This window comes from Ambystoma mexicanum, chromosome 10 (genome assembly GCF_040938575.1).
Source record: "Ambystoma mexicanum isolate Mex_15411 chromosome 10, UKY_AmexF1_1, whole genome shotgun sequence".
Taxonomy (NCBI): Eukaryota; Metazoa; Chordata; class Amphibia; order Caudata; family Ambystomatidae; genus Ambystoma; species Ambystoma mexicanum.
This window is the reverse complement of record NC_090932.1, coordinates 196,635,921-196,658,470: the sequence shown is the minus strand read 5'-3', so window position 1 is coordinate 196,658,470 and position 22,550 is coordinate 196,635,921. Positions and strand designations below refer to the sequence as shown.

The following is a 22,550-nucleotide window of genomic DNA, read 5'->3' as shown; positions in this document are numbered from 1 at the left end:
TCCCTCAAGGGCAAGGTGGTGAGGATCTTCACCGACAACACCACCACGATGTTCTACATCAGGAAGCAGGGCGGAACCAGATCCCCGGCCCTATCCAAGGAAGCCCAGGATCTGTGGCAGTGGGCCGTCGCCCGAGGGATGTTTCTGGTGCCTCTTCATCTGGCAGGAATAAAAAACATGATCGCCGACTCACTCAGCAGAGAGCTGCGCTCGTGCCACGAGTGGGAACTACGCCAGGATCAAGTGGATCGACTCTTCCGATGATGGGGCGAACTCCAAATCGATCTCTTCGCGACGGCGATGAATTCCAAGTGCCGGAGGTTCGCCAGCAGGTTCCCCCAGCCGAGGAGCATGGGCGATGCTTTCTCGTTTACCTGGGACAGCCTATTTCTTAATGCGTTCCCTCCGCTGCCGTTGCTGCTCCGGCTCAACAACCAGCTCAAGAGGTCCCGGTGCAGGATGATCCTCGTCGCACCGGCGTGGCCGAGACAGATCTGGTTCCTGGACCTTCTGGACTTGTCAACGTCCACACCAGTCAAGCTGCCGACGGACGCAGATCTCTCCAGAGAAGGAGGCGCCATTCTTCACCACAACCCGGAGTTGCTGAACTTGCAGGCCTGGCTCCTGCAGCACTAGAGTTTGGAGGGTACGACATCCCGGCCGACTGCAGAGAGGTTCTTGCAAAGGCCAGGGCGTCCTCAAATCTCAAGTGCTACGGACATAAATGGAAGAGGTTCTCTCTTATTCATGAGCACGTAAAGTGGCAGTATGACCAAGTGAAGAGCCACAGAGGGGTAGGTGGGAGGGTTCGCATGTGAATCCATGCCAGACCCATGCTGGAGAACAACAGTTACAGGTAAGGAACTTGTTCCTTCTCCAGCATGGGGTCTGGCATGGATTCACATGCTCATGAATAAGAGAACACATAGCAGTAAACACATGCACAACCACGGGAGATGGCAACAGGCTCAACATTGAGCAATACAACAACTCAACATTAAGCATCTCTTACCTCCTCACCAGGCTCACCTTAAGCGAACAGGTTGCGCAGCACTGCTTGGCCGACCCTGGACTCCTCCCTGGAGTCCCGATTCACGCAGTAGAATCTTGTGAAGGTGTGCGTCGATGTCCAGCACGGGCACACCAGACAGGAACGCCGTGGTAGCAGCGATCGCTCTGGTCGAATGGGCTCTCGGACGGCCGGGCAGCGGTCGGTTTGCCAACCGGTGACAGTGCATGATGCAGCCGGAGAGCCATCTGGAAATGGAAGTCTTCGAGAGAGCCTTCCCTTGATTCACAGTCCCAAAGTTCACAAACAGCTGTGATGTCTTCCGAAAACTTTGTGCGGTCCACATAGAACTTCAGCGCTCTAGCTACGTCCAGCGAGTGCAGAGTCCTTTCAGCCGGCGACGAAGGAGACGGGAAGAAAACTGGCAACACCAAGGGTTCGTTGAGGTGGAAGTCCGATGGCACCTTGGGTATGAAGGAGGGGTGCGTCCTCAGCACCACCCTCATGTCGTGAAACGTCAAGTATGGCGGCTTGCAAGATAGGGCCTGGATCTCTCCCACTCATCGTGCGGAGGTGATGGCCACGAGAAACGCTGTCTTCCTCGACAGAAACTTCAATGGTGCCGAATGCATAGGCTCAAATGGGGGCCCCATGAGCCTGGTCAGCACCACGCTGAGCTCCCATGCCGGGGCAGGGGCCTTCACCGGCGGGAATGATCGGAACAATCCTTTCATAAATTCCTTCACCAGTCGATGAGACCACAAGGACGCCCGTCCCGTTGTTCTGGTGTATCATGAGATGGGGGCCAGATGTATCTTGATGGAAGCGCGAGCTAGTCCAGCCTTGGCCAATGACAGTAGGTACGGCAATACTTGAGGGGCCGTAATCTGCAGAGGGTTAATCTTCTGTGCACGGCACCAGACAGAGAACCTCTTCCATTTATGTCCGTAGCACTTGAGAGTTGAGGACGCCCTGGCCTTTGCCAGAACCTCTCTGCAGTCGGCCGGGATGTCGTACCCTCCAAACTCTAGTGCTGCAGGAGCCAGGCCTGCAAGTTCAGCGACTCCGGGTTCTGGTGAAGAATGGAGCCTCCTTCTCTGGAGAGAAGATCTGCGTCCGTCGGCAGCTTGACTGGTGTGGACGTTGACAAGTCCAGAAGGTCCGGGAACCAGATCTGTCTCGTCCACGCCAGTGCGAAGAGGATCATCCTGCACCGGGACCTCTTGAGCTGGTTGATGAGCCGAAGCAGCAACGGCAGCGGAGGGAACGCATAAAGAAATAGGCCGTCCCAGGGGAACGAGAAAGCATCGCCCATGCTCCTCGGCTCGGGGAACCTGCTGGCGAACATCCGGCGCTTGGAATTCGTCGCTGTCGCGAAGAGATCGATTTGGGGTTCGCCTCTTCGTCGGAAGAGTCGATCCACTTGATCCTGGCGTAGTTCCCACTCGTGGCACGAGCGCAGCTCTCTGCTGAGTGAGTCGGCGATCATGTTTTTTATTCCTGCCAGATGAAGAGGCACCAGAAACCTCCCTTGGGCGACGTCCCAATGCCACAGATCCTGGGCTTCCTTGGATAGGGCCGGGGATCTGGTTCCGCCCTACTTCCGGATGTAGAACATCGTGGTGGTGTTGTCGGTGAAGATCCTCACCACCTTGGCCTTGAGGGACTGAAGAAAAGACCTGGCGAAAACGCAGCAAAAGCTCGAGAGCTACAGCACAAGGACTCCCAACACTTGAACGTGCAGTAAAAATCTGAGGATGGCTGCCAGAGGCGGGGCTTAGGGAGAGGGCAGTCATTGGCTGGGGGCAGTATGACCCAGAGACCAGTGATTGGTTACTACTAAGAAGGACAGATCAGAAACGAAACTGATACTGATTTTTTTTCTATACCGAGGATTCCCGGCCTGACGACGGGGAATATTCATGAGCATGTGAATCCATGCCAGACCCCATGCTGGAGAACATGTTGTACGGGCATGGTAGTTTCACCTGAGGAGATAGTGACATCTCCATCAGATGAGCGAACCAGGGTTGGCAGTCCCACATGGAAGCCACCAGTATCATCGTGACTGGTTCCTGGTGCATCTTGTGCACTAATTTATTCAGAAGGGGGATTGGGGGGGGGGGGGGAAGCAAACACATTTCCCTGACCATTTTATCCAGAGACCATTTCCCTTGGAGCGGTTCTGGGGGTACCTGGAGGCGTAATCTTAGCATTGGGCTTCTCCAGAGTTGCGAACAAGTCGATCTCTGGCAGACCCCATTCTGCGAACACGTTGGAGACAATGTCTCTGTGTTAGCGCCATTTGTACTCTGTGGGTATAGGGAAGTCTCTGCTGAGTCCGTCTGCCAGAAGATTGAGTTCCCCTGGTACATGTTGTGCTAACAGGAACATGTTGTGTTCCACAGCCCACTTCCAGATGTTCTGGGACAGCTTGGACAGTCCTGGAGAATGAGTACCCCCCTGCTTGCTCAGGTAGTACATGGCCGTGGTGCTGTCCGTGAGGATCAGTACGGTCTTTCCTTGCAGATGTGTCTGGAAGGCCTTTAGTCCTTTGAAGACCGCCAACAATTCCAGCAAATTTATATGGCTGGACGCTACACTTGATGACCAAACTCTGTGTGCAGTCCGATGGGACAGGTGAGCCCCCCCCCATCCTGTGAGGGATGTGTTTGTGGTTAGAGTGGCTTCCACTGCGGGGGTGGTGAAGGACTTCCCCTTCACGAGGTTCTCCCTCGAGGACCACCGTAGCGAGAGAACCAGGGCTTGCGAGACAACCACTAGATCGTCCCATTGTCCGCTGGCCTGACACCACTGGCGGTTGAGCCACTCCTGCATTGGGCGCATGCGCAGGCGTTCGTGAGGAACCAAGTAAATACATGACGCCATCATTCCTAGTGTCAGGGCTGGCTGGAGTAGTAATCAGGAAGAGTGTACATAGAATTAACATTGTGGTTGCCCAAGTCAAGATGGAGAGAAAGAAACTTAATCTGATTGGTTTAAGGAACAATAGTATGTTTGGTTTGTCTGATTGGTGGATAGGATAATGGGTTGGATTCTTGAGAGGTGAGCAAGATTCTAAACTGCCTTTCATCCATAGTAATTCAGTGGCTGGTTGTACATTAGTTAAGCTCCTTAAGTAAGGCCTTTCAGAGTTCAGAAGATTTACCAAAGAAGTAAGAAAATCGTTTGCTGAGCCAGAGTGAACTAGAAGACATCAGGTGGAATCGTTCTTTTTAAAAGTTAAAAGATTCACAGTGAATTTTCATCTTTCATAAGAAAACTTAAAGAGCTAACGAGTTTTAAAGTTTACTGAGTGAAAAGACGTTTTACAGTTTTATTACTATAAGGAAACACATGTGAAGACTGTGCGCTCAAGTTTTAAAGTTGTTTACTGCATGAAAAGTGTTTCAAGACTGTTTTAACGCGTGCGCGAGTCGGCGTGACGTCAGTAACGTTGTTATGGGAGCGCGCGGGTATTCTGAGCGATAGAGCGCGTGTGTAAATGAATAGCGCGAGTGGTTTTTGAGCGTGTGCATTTTTAACGTGAGAGACGTTGCGTAAGAAAGCGCATGTTGGATTGCGATAGAGCGCGAGTCCATTTTTAACTAAGCGTGAGTTGTTTTGAACGCGTGTACAATTTTTATGTGAGTGACGTTGCGTATAACCGCGTGTGTTTGGTAGCGATAGAGCGCAAGTCCATTTTACTTAGCGCAAGTTGTTTTTTTAGCGCACGTACACTTGTTTTCACGCGTGCATCTATTTGTTAATATGCGCGTGTGAATTTATACGCGAGGACAATTTTTCACGCCTTGTGATTTCGCGTGTTTATCGCAAACGAGTTTCAAGAAAGAAACTATGCGTTCGTATGTGTAAAAAAGAAAAGGTTTACACGCAGGAGAGCAGCATTCAAGAAAGTTTATGAGTTTCTTTTTAATGTAATTTTTATGCAAAAGGAATTCAATTCTTCAAAGAAAGACTGCATTTCACAAAAGCATTTAAAACTCAAACTTCATAGAGTTAAATGAACTTAAAAAGCAAAGAATAATAAGTCTGTAAGGTGCTTGCAAGGGTCATTACTTTAGGATTCTAAAGAGACTTGAATGGCTTGAGACTATATGCACTAAGCATGATAATTGTTTACAAGATATTCCATACAGATAATTAACCTCTAAGTCTTATACAGAGGTTTAAGAGGTAAAGAAGTTAGAGTTTATTTTAAAATAATTTTAGAAAAGAAGTTTATATTAATATATAAGTAACCAAGTGTATTTGTTTACTACAGATACGAGAGCCTACCAGAAGGTTGCAGGGCTGCATGTCTCCGTTGTTATTTTCTCCAAATTCCCCTTTCCCTTTCTTGGGGTTCTCAGCTCAGCTTATACTTAAGGGTTGAGAGGTGAACTCCTGGTGAGGGTCTGTGGGGCCAGCATCAGCTCCTGTGGAATTCAGTCAAGCCGGACCCTGACACCTAGCAACCGCAAGGCTTTGCGTACCGTCACCTCGCGACTGGCTACATATTGAGGGATCTGAAACAGCATGTTTTGCACCCTCTCGTTGGGGGGGAAGACAAGGCCGTCCCTTGTTCGAATTAGAGCCCCTAGGAATTGTTTGATTTGGCTGGGGTCTAGACTGGACTTCTTCTCGTTGATGGAGAAGCCCAGGTGGAACAGGAGGTCTATAGTCTTTTGGGTATTTGAGAGGCATGTTTCGTAAGAATCCCCTGTTATGTGCCAGTCGTCGAGGTAAGGATAAACTGGAATGGACAACCTGCGCAAATGTGCTTCTGCCACTGCCAGTACCTTTGTGAATACCCTTGGCGCTGAAGCTATGCCGGAGGGCAGCACTTTGAACTGATAGTGTTTGCCTTCTATCATGAATCGGAGGTATTTACTGTGCGCTGGCAACCATGAAATATGAAAGTATGCATCTTTCATTTCCAGTGTTGCCATGTAATCCTCCTGTGTTAGCAGGGGGATTACCTCCTGCAAAGTCACCATACAAAATGTTTAAGGTTTTCCACATTTGTTCGCTGGGCGCAGATCTAATACAGGGCGCATGGTTCGATCCTTTTTGGGTACAAGGAAGTACACTGAATAAATACCCTCCTTTACCTGTGACAGAGGTACAACCTCTATGGCTCCTTTTTGCAGCAGTGATTCCACTTCCCGAAGAAGGATGAGAAGGTGTTCTGATGAGACGTCTTCCCTTTGGAGGTCTGAATGCCAGAGACCGGCTGAACTCGATACAATAACCGTGGCCTATAGCTGACAATACCCAACAGTCCGTGGTAATCCCCTCCCATGCTTGGAGAAAAGACGTTAACCGGCCCCCGACCGGGGATGCATGGGAGGGGACCCAAATTTTCTGGTCATTTAGTGGCAGTGGCGCCTCTAGGAGTAGGGCCCCGACACCTTCCTTTGCCGCGACGTTGGCCTCTTTGAGCATACAGTGTGTTGTAACCATTGGTCCCCTGCGGGGAGGACCAATTGCTGGCTGAGGTGTACTGTTGAGTCTGTTGGCCACGATAAAAGCGCCTATTGCCATATCCGCGCTTATTGAGGGGGTCTTGTGATTTGGTCCAGGGTTTTTAATGTTTCATGCTCCTTCTTTGCTGTTTCCAGTGCGTCATCAACCGCCTTCCCAAACAAGTTGCCGTCCTCAAGGGGTCTGTTAATGAGGGACGCTGGTGTCTCTGGCATGAAACCTGAGTTTCTAAGCCATGCATGTCTTTTAAGGAGTACGCCCTGGACTAAGGAACGGCCAGGCGTTTCCGCAGCATTCAAAGTATTTTTGATGATGCTTTGGTTCACTCGAGTGCCTTCTGTAACGGTGGACCATGAGCGTGTGCTAAGTGGCTCAGGGACTTCTTGTAAACCTTTGCGCAACAGGCCCCATTGGGCATCAGCGTAACTAGCCAACAGAGTGGTATTGTTGGCAATACACGTGCCGAATGCTGCTGAGGATGTAATCCTCTTCCCTAGAGCATAAAGCTTTTTCCCCCTCTATCGGGAGGAGCTTCACTGGTTGACAGAGGAACCCCGCCCTTTTTCTCGTGGTGGTCACCACCAGAGAATCTGGTATGGAATGACCCCTAATATAGAAGGGATCTGAGGGTGAGGGGCTAAAAAGCTTTTCGATCTGTGGGTCAACACCTCTGACTAAGGCTGGTGTAGATAAAGAGGGAATGAGGCACCTCTTGATGGAGGCGAGGAGTGGCAGGCTTGGCTAGCAGGTGGCTTTTCTTTGATAATTCTTTCAACAAAATCGACCTCTGAGGGAAGTCTCCCCTGTGTCGATTTGAAAGTGTGCAGCCGCCTTGCGTAGCATGGCATTAAATGTGGGTTGATCGTCCACAGGCGAAGGATCTCTGACAGGCGTAGTCTGTGGAGAGGCCAGATCCAAAGCATAAGGGTCCGTTGACGCCCCTGGGGACTGCCAAGGCTGTGGTTCACATATGTTGGGGTCTTCTTCAAAGTCCTACAGGGTCTTGTAAATCCTCAGTATTAATGAATTCCTCCTCTTCCTGAAAGTGAGGATCCTCTTCAGTGAGGTCATGTGTCTAGTTCTTCCTGGGCGTCAAAAAGTCTTGGGACTTTGGCTATAGGGTCTTGAGGGAATACCTCCCTTGGCCTTTTAGGTTTAGTGTGCTCAGAGGTGGACACAAACCTATCCAGCCTGTTCATACAGGATTCAAATCTTTCCCTAGTCCAGTGGGAAGACCCAGAAAGGTCTAGTGACGGAAAGACTTGCTCCTCTAGGCGTCGAGATCCCTCCCATAAAGTGGAGGAAATCCCCCGTCGCCCTCTGAGAAACCTTCCCATGGGCCCGATGGTGGAGAAGTACCTCTGGGTCTCTCCTTAGACCTATGGGAAGGATCCGGCATTCCCTTTGCACCTTCGCTAGGTTTCGGCGTCTCCTTGATCTTCCGAGCGGGCTTCGGTGACTCCTTCACCAGCCGTTTGAGAGTCTTGGGAGGCTATCCTTGCTATGCTTTCAACGACCATCCTCTCATCCGGGGGCTGGTCGTGAGTAGTTTTCGGTGGAGCCGGAACCTTGCCGTAGATGGACACCTTTTTCCGAGGCGTCTCGACAGATGATGTTTTAGTGATAGCGCCCTTTGTACTCGACAGCCCAGTCGCTAGGCGCGCATGCGGCTGGGGGAGGGCTGCCGACCATTACGGTCGGTGGAGACAGCCGGATGTGTTGGCGTCTCCATTGGCGCAGATGCCTTCTTCGAAGAATGGCCGTGGGTTGTGTGCTTAGTGACTTGTCTGTCCGTCAGCGTCGCCGGGGTGTTCATCCCCAAAAGCAGGGCCGGAGCCTTGCCTGTCGGGGCCGGGGACAGACGCCACGGAGCGAGAGCGCTCCAATGGCGGGACAACAACCTCCGTTACGGAGGTCGAGTTATCACTATCCCCCTCGTCACATTCGGCAACCACGGCAGCAGGCAAGGGAATCTGCCTTCGACATCCCGTAGGCTGCCCACTTTTTAACCCTGCGTTCCTTCAGAGTTTTTGGTCGATGGAGCTTGCAGGCCGCGCAGCCAGCCTCGTCGTGTTCGAGGGGTAAGCAGTGGTTGCACCGCTTGTGCTTGTCCTTCCATTGAAATTTGCCTTTACAAACTGGGCAAAATCTAAAAGGAGTCCTCTCCATAGCTGAGGACGTAATAAGTGATAACGACCCGGAAAGGAAAGGGGGGAGGAAAGGAAAGGCATTCTAGAAGAAACAGAAATGTCCACCGCGACCCCCACTCTCCCTACTGTGTAGGCCGGTGAGGCCGGGCCACATGGTCGTCAGCAACGATAGGATCACCATCTGTTGAAGATCTGGTCTCAACAGTGTGGAATGGCCGTCGAACGAGGGCTGGAGGTGATGATAGTTAACGATAATTAACAAAAAACGATCAAAGGTTAAGTAATGGCAATTTCCCTTACGAGCTCTGCTTAAGGCGACCAGTATTCTGGGCGGAAAAAAATAATCTGAGGGACCTCGACGCGTGAGGGATTTTGGGTACACTACACGTCACTATAGGGATAGTGTTACAGACACGCCTATGTCGACGTCCCTTTTCGACTTTCGGAAAAAAAAAGTTGCAATACTCCGCGGTGCCCACTGGATGTCGGACTATATGCACAGCATGCGATTCTAAGCAGATTAACAAACATCAGAACCCATCATATCATAGTGGTGACTCAGAACCCTTCTGGGCAAGGTACGCTCCAATCGTAAGACACTTGGTCCAAGAGGTTTTAGGCATAAGAACTGCAGGAACCCAGAAATGGTACTAGCATGTGGCGGCCAGCAAGGAGGCGTGGGAGAATGAAAAGAACAATCAAGGAAGGAGTCCAGCAGACAAACAAAGAAGGCAGGGCCAAGACAAAGGAACCAAAGCCCAGCCACTATGATTAAAACGGGTCCTAAAAATCAGCAGGACATCTTTGAAGCATCATGGGGCAACTGATGCAACAATCAGAGGAATGGGTATGGTCTTGCCCAGATGTGCACATTCACTCACACATAGGCTGGACTAAGACAGCTCGCCAATCAAATCATTTAGACCCACAAAAGGATTGGAAAACCAACCAACCGGGCTGGCCTGAAAAACCACTAAACACTTCAGACTCTCTGCACAGAATATGTATAGGGCTCGTCTGGTACGGGAGGCCAGTTGAAAGCACTTTAGAGGGTGCAAGGCTAGGCTCAGGGCATGCAGGATTAGCACAACAACAATTATACGCAGATCTTGTGGTCCCCACTTACAAAAGGGGTGCCCCAAAACAAAATGGCTGGGAGTCAGACTTAAAAAAAAAAAAAAAGTACATTACTACCCGGATAGCTCCAATCCTGGTGCATTACGCTACTAATGCAGTACACCCAGCTACACCCTTAGTGAGCCAAAAACTCAATTACAGCTGCTGCCAGCCTACTCCAGAACACATGTGTAGGGTGAGTAAGTTCTGCATTTTACTCCTAGGATGATTCAAATATCACCTCTATTTCCTAGGTCCATTTGGACTCCATGCGACAGCACACTAGAAAGGATTGCAGTGGCACTTCATCAGAAGTCCCCCTGACCACAAAATTTAAGTCAAAGAGCCTATAAAAGCAAAAGAAAATTAAGACATGCTTGGAGGCCTGATAAAATAAGGACAGACGAACCCCAAAAATGGAGTTCTGTCCACTCGTGTTCCAGCACCTCCAACTCGCAAGAAGGCCGTCCCAATACTGCCTAGTCACACGATTACCACACTGCATTCTCACCAAAGTCACAAGCACAATCTTTTCTTTCAAACAACTTTTTAGGAACAATGTCTTGCCTCAGAACAACAAGGTCACAACACTAGCCTTACGTCTGGCAGCCATATGGCACATGAGCATCACATTTCCCCGAACACTTGCCTCTTTCAGGATCTGCACAAGATCCACATCGCTGCAAGAAATAGATGAAGGTAGTGCAACCACAGATAACGGACTCTTCCCCTGTGCAGTCTCTCCCGCTCCCTGCATCACTTGGTCACCCCGGAGAGGTCAACTGTCCAGACTTCCTACAATATCATTCTATTGCCTTCTTTTGAGGCTACCAGTCTGGCCTGTGTGCCAGAAAGGTGCTGCATGACTCTGGTGGTCAACAAGCTCCCTGCAGGGAGCAGTGTAATCCAGCAAGCTTGCCAGAGCTTTAAACGCACTGCTGAGCAGCAAGTTTAGAAACAAGGTCTGACAAAATGTACAGCCGCAATGCTGGTCACAGTTGTGACGGAAAATTGAAAGATAAAGGATGGGGTGCAAGCCGCACTCAACCAGTTCTCACTCAGCTCAGATTTCACATTGACGAGATATTTGTTGAGATGGAGTTTGCAAAGGCCTGTGGAGACTACACATTTAAAGCTACAAAAGCATATTCTTCACGCAATCTAAATAAATAGTATGAGCAGGTATAAGGGTTCCTAATAGAATAGGAAAGCTGATGTCCATCGCGTTCTCTAATCTACCAGTGCCCAGAAAGCTTCTTGGTTCACAAGCCCAGTCACAAGGATATACAGCACCCGGGCACTTCTTTGCTCAACTCAGTCACATGGATATACTGGCCAGCACACTTTCCCAGGATCACCCACTGGAATACAGCACGCCCCTGCTTCTTTGCTCCATTCACCTTCACAAGGATATAGCAGCCAGTTCGTCATTTGTAATTTAATCAGGAAGGGCAGGGCCAGGCTGCTTCTTCCTGCTCAAAGGATGTAGCATTCAGCTCTCAGTAAGGGCTATAGAGCCCTCAGCAATATCAAGTATGTAACACAGCCCCAAGTTTGGGAGCAAAATTATGCATATATGAATCGTCATCATGAAAGCAAGTTACAAAGGGAATCACGAACAACCGTGTAATAAGGCGTTCTAAAACGTAGCCATGTTTTTTGGCACTCAGAACCATGACTGGGCAAGTCTTGGCTCACAGGAGTAATAATAGTAACTAAATGAGAACCTGTCCTACGCTGGGTAACACATGGCGGAGTACATCTTTTAAATGACCTCCTTCCTTGGCCTGGGTAAACAAGTGGATTTCTACTTTAGGAGTAGAAATGGGTTATTAACAGCCTAAAACCATGCCGATTCCACTACAGGGAAAAAAGCCGTTTTTATTTAGGGGTCCCCGTTTTATGGCATTTATTTTTCAGACTTTTCTGTCTACATTTTTCCACATTTATTATTTGCTCTGTAAAAACAAGTTGCAACTAGTATTTTTCTACATGTATTTAAATTAAAAATTTACATTGGCAATGTCTGATGGTAATGGGGAGTCTAACATGGATGCTTGCACATTATATGTACGTACATTATAACAGCAAAGCTTGGAAGTATTCATGTGATTCAAAATCCATTGAAGGTACCTTGAGTATAGAAAAGTGCCTGAGGTAATTAAAATGAGGGCTCAAAGCTAAGAGGAAAAAGAAAACTAAGACCAATGGGGAGCATATACTGATTGATGTGAGGAAGTCAAAAGGACAAACTGTGTTCCAAGTGAGAACTAAGACGGTGAGTACATCAAAAGAAAAACACAAATCGGATCAACAATTAGTATCACAACATAGAGAATATTTGAACTCTTCGCCATCGGTTGGTTTACTTGAACCCCAGTTATTCAAGGAAACCAGGGGGGATTCAAAAGTTTAAGGGGCTATTGACTTAAACCAGGTTTATGCAAACCGTGTAAATCTAGAGCAGTTAAGTCACATACCTTGTGACAGGTAAAATCTACTATCCTGTCATTACAGTTTTCTGGCTTTGGCAACTTCCATTGTAACTTTGAATTATTAGTCACCTTCAGGCTAAGAATCAAGAGTGTATTAAATACACCGCGGTTTTGCAGCAACCCAACATCATCCAGGCCTCATCATCCCCACTGAAAGGGAGGGTCAGGTTTATTGTTGAAGATTGCTGAAGCAGCACCATTTTCCCACATCACAGCACCTAAAGACTCTGGGAATTACTAATGAATATTAGTAAGCATGGCTTACACATCTTACCTTAAAATATTTCAGTACATCTCAATGTTATTGCTGCTTAAAGTTAGTTGCTTTAGAAACTTACAATTATTATACTGAAAGTAAAAATGTTCAAGGCCTATCACACAGAGCAGGTGAAAGGAGGCCACAGGCTTTCGTTATGCAAGGCAGTGTCTCACTATTACAAGGTATGCATGCAATGTTGAATGACTCACCGTCGTTGGGCATGGTGAGGATAGGAATCTGAGTAATTGAGCCATTCCTCCCTTCTACACGGCCTGCCCGCTCGTAGATGGTGGCCAAATCGGTGTACATGTAACCTGGGAAGCCACGTCTACCAGGTACTTCCTCCCTGGCAGCAGAAACCTGAAGGCAAAAAACAAGTTACACTGAGCAGGGGTTGGGACATACTAGGAATTCTTGTAAACATGCTTACAATTACAAGTAAATAAATGACATTCAATAGCTATGCAGAACTGATGTGACTTTGAAGGAGTACTCCAGTACAAATATAAGTTCCAAAAGACTACTACCAATAGAAGGCTGTGCTTACAAGCGGCACAATGAGAAGGACCCGCTATTTGTTTCAAATGAGACCCTTTTCAAATAAACATTGCTTGTGTGCAACACTTTTAAAAAAAAAATGAAAAGCTAGTAAAAATACAAGTTACAGTAAAGATTCTTCTACTCCTTTGCAGCCCCCTTGCCTCCTAAATTATGAAGCAAAGCCCCAGCAGGTACATCATCAGAGCATTTTGTACAGCAAAACCATTCAATAAACCATTCAGAAGCTGTACACATGAGCCCTGACTTTGTCCAACTCTGCCAACCAGTCCTCTATTCATCAATGAAGCGAGCTGAGAGATAACACTCATTATGAGGCTGGTGGAAAGGGGTATATGATCCAAGTTACTTTTCACCAACATTTTTTCTATAGATTATGATCCTTGGTTGAATATTCCCAGACGTCAAAAAGGTAATCCCTAGTAAAAAGTGATTAAAATACACACATTTAACATCAGTCTGAACGCCCATATTACAGTATTTTTCTAAAGTCAGTAGGGACTGTTTTTTTCCTCATCTGCTTCCTGACCGGTCACTAACAAACCGATCTAATTTTACTCAGATTGAGAATGTGATACAGTAATAGGGTACAAACATCACAAGACGGATAGGTGGATCGCGTCTGGCTCTAAAAGATGCCAAGGCTGAAGAACTCCACTAACAATCAATATATTATTGTAGAGTAGAAATACATCTTTGGTGTTCTGCAGTCTTATTTTATGAGGACCTACTCTGCTTTTCCCCCTCTTTTGTGTTTACCCATTTATTGCGGTGGTCAAGAGGAACTTCTGCTGAAGTCCCCGTGCCAATTACATACATTTTTTCCCCTGTGCCAATTACTACTGCTTTATAACTTACCTTTACCACTGAAGAGCAGGAAATGACTCAGGGTTTATGAAGGGACAGGATGGTGTTTAGTCTGGGGTCTTCCTCTGTCGGTGTTAGGGATAATTCTCAAAATGTGCCAATTCCTCTCTACCTTAGAGACCCCCAGCTCTTTTGCTGTACTTTGGGACTCTGTACTTTTTAATTCTGTTTGTATTTTCTTTATTTGTATAGCACCCCTGGCCCAAAAGGCATCTGGGCGCATATCTTAGGTTACAGAGACAGATATTACAAAGTACATGAAAACGCATGATACAGGGGCAATGTACAAAGTGCAGTAAAAAATATAAAAACAGTCCAAAACAGGATAAATGGAATCAACTATGGTCATAATTACAAGTAAATTGTGACAGGTATATACAAGCGTGTGTAAATGATTAGCATCTGGTAGTGGGCAAGAAAGGGCCCCTGGAGGGAGTAAGGCCGCTACATACATATGGGGGTTGTCTCGGCCAGATAGCCACAGTTTGGCTTTGCTCTTAAAGGAGTGGAGAGATGGTTCTAACCCGAGTGGGGCAGGCAGAGTGTTCCATAGTTTGGTGGCTAGCACAGGGAAGCTGCTTTCTCCCGCTTTCTGCAGCTTAAACCTGGAAAGAGAAAGTCAGTGGGCTTAGGCAGATCTCCGAGGACGGGTAGATGTGTGGGATGTAAATCGGCTGGCAAGATAAATGGGAGCCTGGTTGGCAAGACATATGGGTGAGGGCAAGCGTTTTCAGGGGGATTCTGTGAGCTACTGAAAGCCAGCGCAGGTTGCGTCTGGTGTCAGATCTGTGGTGATTTCTTGGAATGTTAATGGCTGCCCCGATAGCGTTGTTCTGTGTGACCTGGAGTTTATTTAGGTTACATTGGCTCTTCCCTAGGTGGAGAGCGTTACAGTAATCGATCTTGGACATGATGAGTGTTCTGGCTAAGATGGTGCAGTTAGCCGTAGAGAGAAAGGGTTGGCATGCTGTAATGAGTTTGCATGTGTATGCGGAGGCTGAAGTAACAGAGTTGGTTTGTCTGAAGAGTGACAAGGTGCTGGTGCGAGGTCCGTGGAGCCAACCGGCTCACTGAAGACCAATGAGCTGGAAGAAGGATACTGTACGCCGTGAGGACGTCCGAAGCAAGAGGAAGGCTTCAGAGCGTTTACAGGTACCGTGAAGCAGCCTCCATACCGCTAGAGCCTGGAGAGACACCAAACAAGAGCGGTATCCGCAAGGGAGACAGAAGCTACAGCCCAGAGGCAGGAGAAGGGAGTGGAATGCTGAAAAGCCACCACAGGCATACCGCAGAAGAATCTGCATGCGCCTTCATGAGCCGGTGAGTCCACCCAAGGGAAGCGGTAACACCGGGGCGTATTGGCAACCCTGCCGAGAACAAACCAGGGTCAAGGCAAGTCAGGTTTTGATGACTTGTATATACAGCCTGTGTAGTGTCTGCAGTACACTTCCTAGGTGGGTGAGGGGTGGTATGACAAGAGAAGGGAGGACACCATGTCTTGTCCGATGGCATGACGCCTTCCTGAGGACTGCCTCGCCCCCATGTGATGCTCCCTCATATAGCTACCCCCAGGTTCAATATCAGATAGTGGCTGCCGTCCCCTGCCCACATGGGGAGAGGTAGCAGCCAAAAAAGAAGGGATGACACCATCCGATTCATCACTTGTTATTGAGGCCCCCATTTTACTTTGAGAAATCCATTTATTCTTTGAGTGCTGCGATTGCTGATAATTTATGGAAGTGTTTGATGATGAGTTCTCAATTATCACCATGTATAGCTATTGTTGCATTTCTAAAATAAATATTTGCAGTTCGGGGCCATCCCCTTATTCACTGCACTTCCTCTGAGCCTGATTTATTCCAACGTGTGTGAGGAGCCAGGAATGAGAGGTAGACACAGAGCTCATAGCTTTGGCTATACATTTTTTATTCAAAATAAAAGGGGTTCGAAACTGGCTTGCTGTCCCTACCCTAAGAAGCCTTTCCTTAACTGTACCAAAACACTAAGGGCCTGTCCCGTGTCAAGATGTCCAAAGCAAAATGTTCTGTTTTCGAAATTCTATCCTAGCCCTCATACTCTACAAAAGGAACGTTATAATAAGGATAATGTCTTTGGGCTTGAAAGTGCACAAATGTTAAAGAGCAAATAAAAAATGTAACTCAAGCACAAACGTTCAGTTCCAGGGGATGGCTTCATTTCCCCAGGTTGCTCTTCACCAACACAATGAATCAATTACACTACCAAAGTTGTTCATGGCCTCAGAGGATACTTCCTTCCCTTTGGCGTCGCAGTTCATTCCTGGGAAGCCGTCTCCCTTCCCCAGGTCTATGTAAAACATTTAGGAACTCCCAAGGGCACGAGTGTTCCTTGGGTTCTCTGGTCAATAAAAACGATGTAGGCTTGGCTTTGCCTGGTGTACCCCCCCCTGTCAGGACCTCTCATGTGATTCACTTTATACACTTGCAAACTTGTCTTTGCCTCGCATTAACCTTGTTGCACATTTCTCGCATTCACATTATATTGGAGACATCCAGTCTTAAATTCCATTTTTTTCCACTTTACTTGTTCTTTTCTGTCCTTGATAATATTTCTGTAGCGCCCAAGTGTCCCAGTTTTCCTTCTCGGGACTCATCGGCTTTTCGTGGCGTACGCCAGCTCTTCCGCAGTAAACTGGTTGCATCGCTCCAGGGTCCTGGCTCTCCTGCATGGTCCTACTGGCTTCGTTCAGCTGCTCCTGCCTCAGTCGAGGCTCCTGCCTTCCTGTGGAGCCCTTCTCCATGTTCAGACTGCTTCGGTGCTGCTGCTCAACTCCTGTGGCCACCAGGGAGACTTTGTTGTTTTTCCTGTCACAGTTCTGACACTTCGAATCAGCTTCTGCAGTCTTCCTTCCTTTTGCATTCCTCTGAGCCTGTGGCCCCACAGTCTTTGTTGTGGCTCAATAGTCGCTCTGTCCACACTGAGAGGACAAAGCTTTCCCAGGCAGAGTCTGTTCGCCATGCTGGTTGGGATTTTTAAGTGTTCCGGCACCTATCACAGGTTGCAAACACTGGAGCGTGTGATCAGCTTCTCGGACTCCTTGATCTTCATTACTCTGTCCAGCCTGCTTGTCCCAGTATTTCTACGCACATGGGATTGATAGGTAGTTTGTGAAGGCTTATTCACTGGATACTGAAAACTGTCATTAGTGGATTTGGTGAAGATTTGAGGAGAACAATCACAGTAAGCCATAAAGGCTTGAGGTATGGAGGGGACTTGCCTTAAAAGGGAAAGGGGGTATTTGCTTTCACCAGATGATGCCGTTCCATCACCCTGAGGCTTATCTCCCCCATGTGGTACTCTCATATAGTCGCACCCAGTGTCAGGATCATCTAGCGGCAGCCGTCTCCACATGGGGGAAAGGCTACCTCGGGGAAAGAAGTGATGACATTGTCAGATTCATCACACTTGTTTTTAAAATGTGCTATCAGAGGGTTTTATTTTCTGATCTTGATTAAATAGAATTGTTGTAATCTTAACCTTTAGTATGCATTTGTACAGTGGCTTTGATTTTAATAGACGGTGAAAGGTTTCAATGTGAAACTATAACACAATAAAAAAATATATAGCTTACTTAATTTATATGGTATTGGGCACCTCTCAGGCACCCCTGTTTGCCCTACTTATGGGGATTTAGGGATGACAGCAAATATTTAGTGGTTTAGTTTGGGCTTTACCAGCGGTGCAAGCCAATTAACAGCATTAGTAGCCCAATGTACTGTAAGGATATGTGAGGAGTCAGCATTGAGAGCCAGACACAAGGTTGTCATATTTTGGCCAAAAACCTTTAAAATGGAAATGAGTTGGGAAAATGCCTCTCTGACCCAATTTCTAAATGGGAATTGCCCTACCTAAGAAGCAAAACTAAGGATATGTCTACTCCTGGACTGGATGTCAATAACTGAAAAGCCATCCTTGTATCCAGACTTTCCTATCCTGACCCTCAAACTATCAACAAAAAAATAAAATGCACAAGGAAAGGTCTTCAACCTGATATTGGCAACAACGTGTTCACAACTAAAAATAAGAATAGCTCCAACACAAATGTTCTCCAAGGCGAAAAACCTATGACCCAGAGGGTGTTCTTTCCCCTGGATTCTTAAGCAGGATGGCAATTCTCTTTTACAAACAGTTCCTTTGCGTCTCTCCTTGATTCACAACGTTGCCGTTTAGGCAACAATTTCTGTAATAGTTTCTCTCTACGGTCCATACGCTCTTTACCTCCAGCTACTAACAAATCCAAACTTGCAATTACTTGTTCAGATTAGTGGAACTCAAATTCACATAAAATTGACAGTTGTACAAAGCAAGAAGCCTTCAACTGATGAGGTATCTAATGATATTTTAACACAAAAATCCAACACATATTTGGACCTCCACAAGGTCCTCACCAGGGCTTAATACATAGTCCAAGACCAGCAATCCATCGATAAACACATGCGAGTTCAAATTCTCAACTCAATTTTCATCATATTCTCTAGAGCCACTGTTAATAACGGGTCTTGTCTCAAATTCATAAATAGCTGTCAAACTATCACCTATTATGTGCTCGGTTTCAAATATATTTTCGAAGGTCTGTCTGCAGTTATAAGTTGCGACTCTTTGATAATTTCCATCCCTTCCAAAACCTTGCGGTGCAGTCCGCTGAAAGAAAGCGCATGTTCTCGTCTTTTCTTTCATTTTGTGTGCTGATTAGTCACACTGTATCCGTAACTCTGATTGGATCATTTCCAGCCCGTCCATTGAGTTGCGGATACCCACATATTGTCAAACCCAGGAGAGAGACAGAGACTATCCCTATCATTCTTTGGTTGCTTGTACAGTGGTAAACCAAGAGAGGCCAAAGGGGTGCCCTTCTGGGAACAGTTAACGAGAAGGACAGGAGCATCATTTGCAGAAAGGTATTGAAGAGAATCAATGTGAATCTTGGTTTTCCCTGAAAATGTTGGGGAAAGCTTTGAAGCTGCAATTTATTGAATGCTATGAAGCTGTTATAAACACTTATCAGTCAACATTGACCACAAAGGTACTTTTAGTAGTTAAAAGCTGTTCGGGCACGGGAGTATACCAGGATGGTCAACCGTTAAGCCTGATAGGGAAGCAGGCCAAGTGTGAGTGCTACAAGGTGATCTTGGCACTTTATGTTGTTTGTGGAGTCAAAGAAAGAGCCAAACAAGGCTATTAGAGATATTATATTTCTTGAGTTATTAAAGTGGCAAATCCTCCTGGCAAAGAACATCATTGTTGCCATTGAGGAACTGAGAACGTATTTAAAGAAGAAAAGACTTAACATCTTCTGTGTTGGAACTTTGTTAACAAGTTGAATCAACATTGAACTGTGTTGGAACTTTGGTTGTGAATCAGGACTTCCTTGTGTTCTTTCTTAAAACCTTGAAGCTAAAGCATGGTTGAACTTGGGGTGGGGGTCCGCCCTGGTTATGAAGAGAGACTATATTCATATTTTGTATTTAATCCTTGTTTTGAACTTCTGTATGTTTTCTTATTTGATGCATGTATAAGTGTGAGGGACAGATATCCTTTGTTAGAGTGTTTCCTTTAGTTTATTTTAGGCAGGCAAATCCTTGTCATGTTGGGGATAGTGAAGCATTCATCCAACCTTAAACTAAAATAAAATAGCATTTGTTGAGAACTTCACAACGTCTTACATTTCTGACCCCTCACAGCCTTGACTCTGTACTTTGCCTTTTCTGCATTCAAATATACTTTTTGTGCTTTCTAGATCAGTGTTTTTAAAGCGTACAGATTGTCATTGGTGCAGTCACCGGAATGCACCAGGGTCGCTACTTGCTTTGGGTCGACTTACCGGTTCTCTCCAGGATCTCTGTTCATGCTCGCGCTTCTGTGGTGTGGCTCTGCTGTCCGCTTCCTACTTTGGGTTCCACAGCACTTCCTGCGCTCACTCCGAGCTTCTCCTCCTGTACCGCCATGTGTCTCCTGTACTCAAAAGCCTTCTCAATGGAGCCAACATCTTCTCTTGTACTGCCACACTCAGTAATGCGGTTGCCATCTTTAAATGTCCCACTCAAAGGTAATTTGGAAAAAACAACTACACTGCATGTTGTACTGTGAGCTCTTGTTGCCTTGTACAAACTCCTTCATCCTCCTCGTCTCAGTACTTGGATGAATCTGGGAGTTGGAGTCCATGGGTGTTGTTGGACACAGGGAGTTTAAACAGTTTAGTGAATTTACTTAAAAAAGGTACCTCAGAAGCAAATAGGATTGTAGTGGAGCTTTCCGTTTTTAGGTCATACGTGGGGATTTGACCATAAAAAGATTAAGTGTTTCTTTACTTCCTCTAAATGGGGCTACCAATACCCAACAATATGCAACTAAGGCTATGGCCATTAGAGGGTCTTCCTCATGGGAAAGGGGGGGGGGGAGATGCAGCATCTCGCCCAATGCAGTCATGACATCTCCCTGGCATTGGTCTCTTCTCATGTGATCCTCATATAGCCGCCTTCAGGGTCAGGGTCAGGATCAGGTAGTGGCTGCTGTCCCCTGGCCAAATGAGGAGGTCACCGCCGGGGAATCCGATGACTCCACTGAATTCATCACAGGTAGCAATTGGTATTTTTGTTTTATGGGCTTCCTTGGTTCAGGGAAACCACGGGGCAGGCCTTTAAATAGCAGTCCTACCCATGCAGGCTCTTACAAACTACTTGTTGGCTCAAACCATCACTTGATAAAATCTTCGTAAAGAGACTCCTTGTCTCCAGAACTAGTTTGAATGGGACCTGTGACACTTAAGGGCACTGGGTCCCTCCTTTTCTAGGCACAGAAGGACATTTTAAGGATGGTACTTTAGTTCTAAGGTTTTGTATGGGGTCTGCTAACACAATCACTTGCAGCCTTATGAGTTCTCAAAGTGTCGATTACTTACCTCGTTCCATTCGTTTATTCACTTGCTTTACTACACACAGTTTGCTTTAACCGGTTCTTAAACTGTATTTTAAAAGTAAAGTGTTCACGATCTTAGAGCACACTGAGTTGAATGTCTATGTATATGTTGGTAGTGAATGTTTTAGTGTCTTGCTTAACGGTGGTTTAACAATGCTAAGAGTTTTTTTGAAAGGGCTAAATAAAAGACTATTTTTTATAAATTCTGCCTAACTTTTATTAAAAGTGCTCTGGAGTCTCCATTGGGGGGGGGGGGGGGGGGGTCATGGCTATGCACTCCATCGGGCAAGATGGCTTCCTAAGTGCCTCTGACAAAGTGATGGTGGGAGACAACTGTCTCCTCTCCCCGCGTTGTAATAGCTCTTAAAAAACACAGCCAAGGGCTCCTGAACACCCGTTCTGCAGTTCGGTGTTCTTTTGGTCCCGATCCAATGAGGTAATTTGGAGATTGAACTGTATGGCTAGTGGGCCAGCATTCAGTAAATAACGCTCCCTGGCCCTGCCGGATTGTGATGTGCTGGTGGCGCTGGAGATGAAGGGTGGTGGAGGTACCCCCGGGAGGCAACCGGCTGAAGTGGGTTCGCTGTTGGAGGTGGACTGGAAGCCTGCATCAGCGAGTATCAGCGGTTTGGAGGCTGGTGGCCCCCGTGGTAGGGGCTGGCCCAAGGATATTGCGTGGTATGCCCTTCTGCCTTGTCGCGAGCCGATTTATGCCACAAGTGAGGCTGGGGAAGAAGAATGTTGCCTTGGAAGTGGCGGAGGCTTGGCGGTGGAGTTGGTGGCCAGCCCAGTGTAAAGGAGTGGAGGGGGGGTGTCTGTACTTCTGCTCTCTATATGGTAGAGGAGGGGCACAGAGGACCCCAGCCAAGATTCTCTATTATTGGTAAACGTGGTCGAGCAATCAAGGCCTAGCTTCTCAGGAGGTGATGCAGGCTGGTTCTTAAGTACAGTGTAGTCCCGGAACCCCCACAAAGGAATGTCCACACACTATATTACTGAAAACACAGTCTTTATATAATTAATATTCAAAGGTATGTACACTATCACAATAACGCACTTTGTACTCGGAAATCAACAATGTTAAATATATACAATTCTAAAGTGGTACCACCAATATTATCAGATCTCATTAAAGTGCATCACTATACTGTTAGAATGTCACACAGATCAATAACAAGGAAACCAGCAATAGAGATAGGAGGGAAAACAAGATGGTTGAAACAATAGGCAGAATACTGGCCTCTACCGTTAAGCACAGTTCTGTGTGGAGATCCCCCCTGCCCCCAACCTGGGCAACCTGTAAAATAAAGATATAGCACATGCCCAGTCCATATATTGCTCAATAGTCTTATTATCTCCTATAATGTTTTTACCACCCCAATGTACCTGGTGGAGTAGAGTTCTTCGAAGACGCGTTGAGGGATCCTTCTTGAGTGACTCCCTTTAAAGCAGGAGCCACGGATCGTCGAGAGGCGTCGAAGGTGAACTTGGCGTCGATGAGAAGTTCGAGGGTGCCGAGACCACGGCGTCAATCCAGGCGGTGCTCGTCGGCGGCGTCCTGCGAGGATGAGGTGTGTGGGGCACCTCGGCGTTTGATAGTTCTGGACCGCAAAGAATTTCCGAAGAACAGTGGCCCAGCAAGGGCGTTGAGTCGA

At 47.1% G+C, this 22,550-nt stretch overlaps 1 protein-coding gene across 1 annotated transcript in view; it reads right to left on the bottom strand.

Moving 5' to 3' along the window:
• The window catches only part of ATP6V1B2 (ATPase H+ transporting V1 subunit B2), a 237,309-nt gene that overhangs the window by 22,358 nt on the left and 192,401 nt on the right, over window positions 1-22,550 (bottom strand). Inside the window, exon 10 of the mRNA XM_069617715.1 lies at window positions 12,726-12,876. Within this exon, the coding sequence (XP_069473816.1) occupies window positions 12,726-12,876 (151 nt within the window). The remainder of the gene's footprint in view (window positions 1-12,725; window positions 12,877-22,550) is intronic.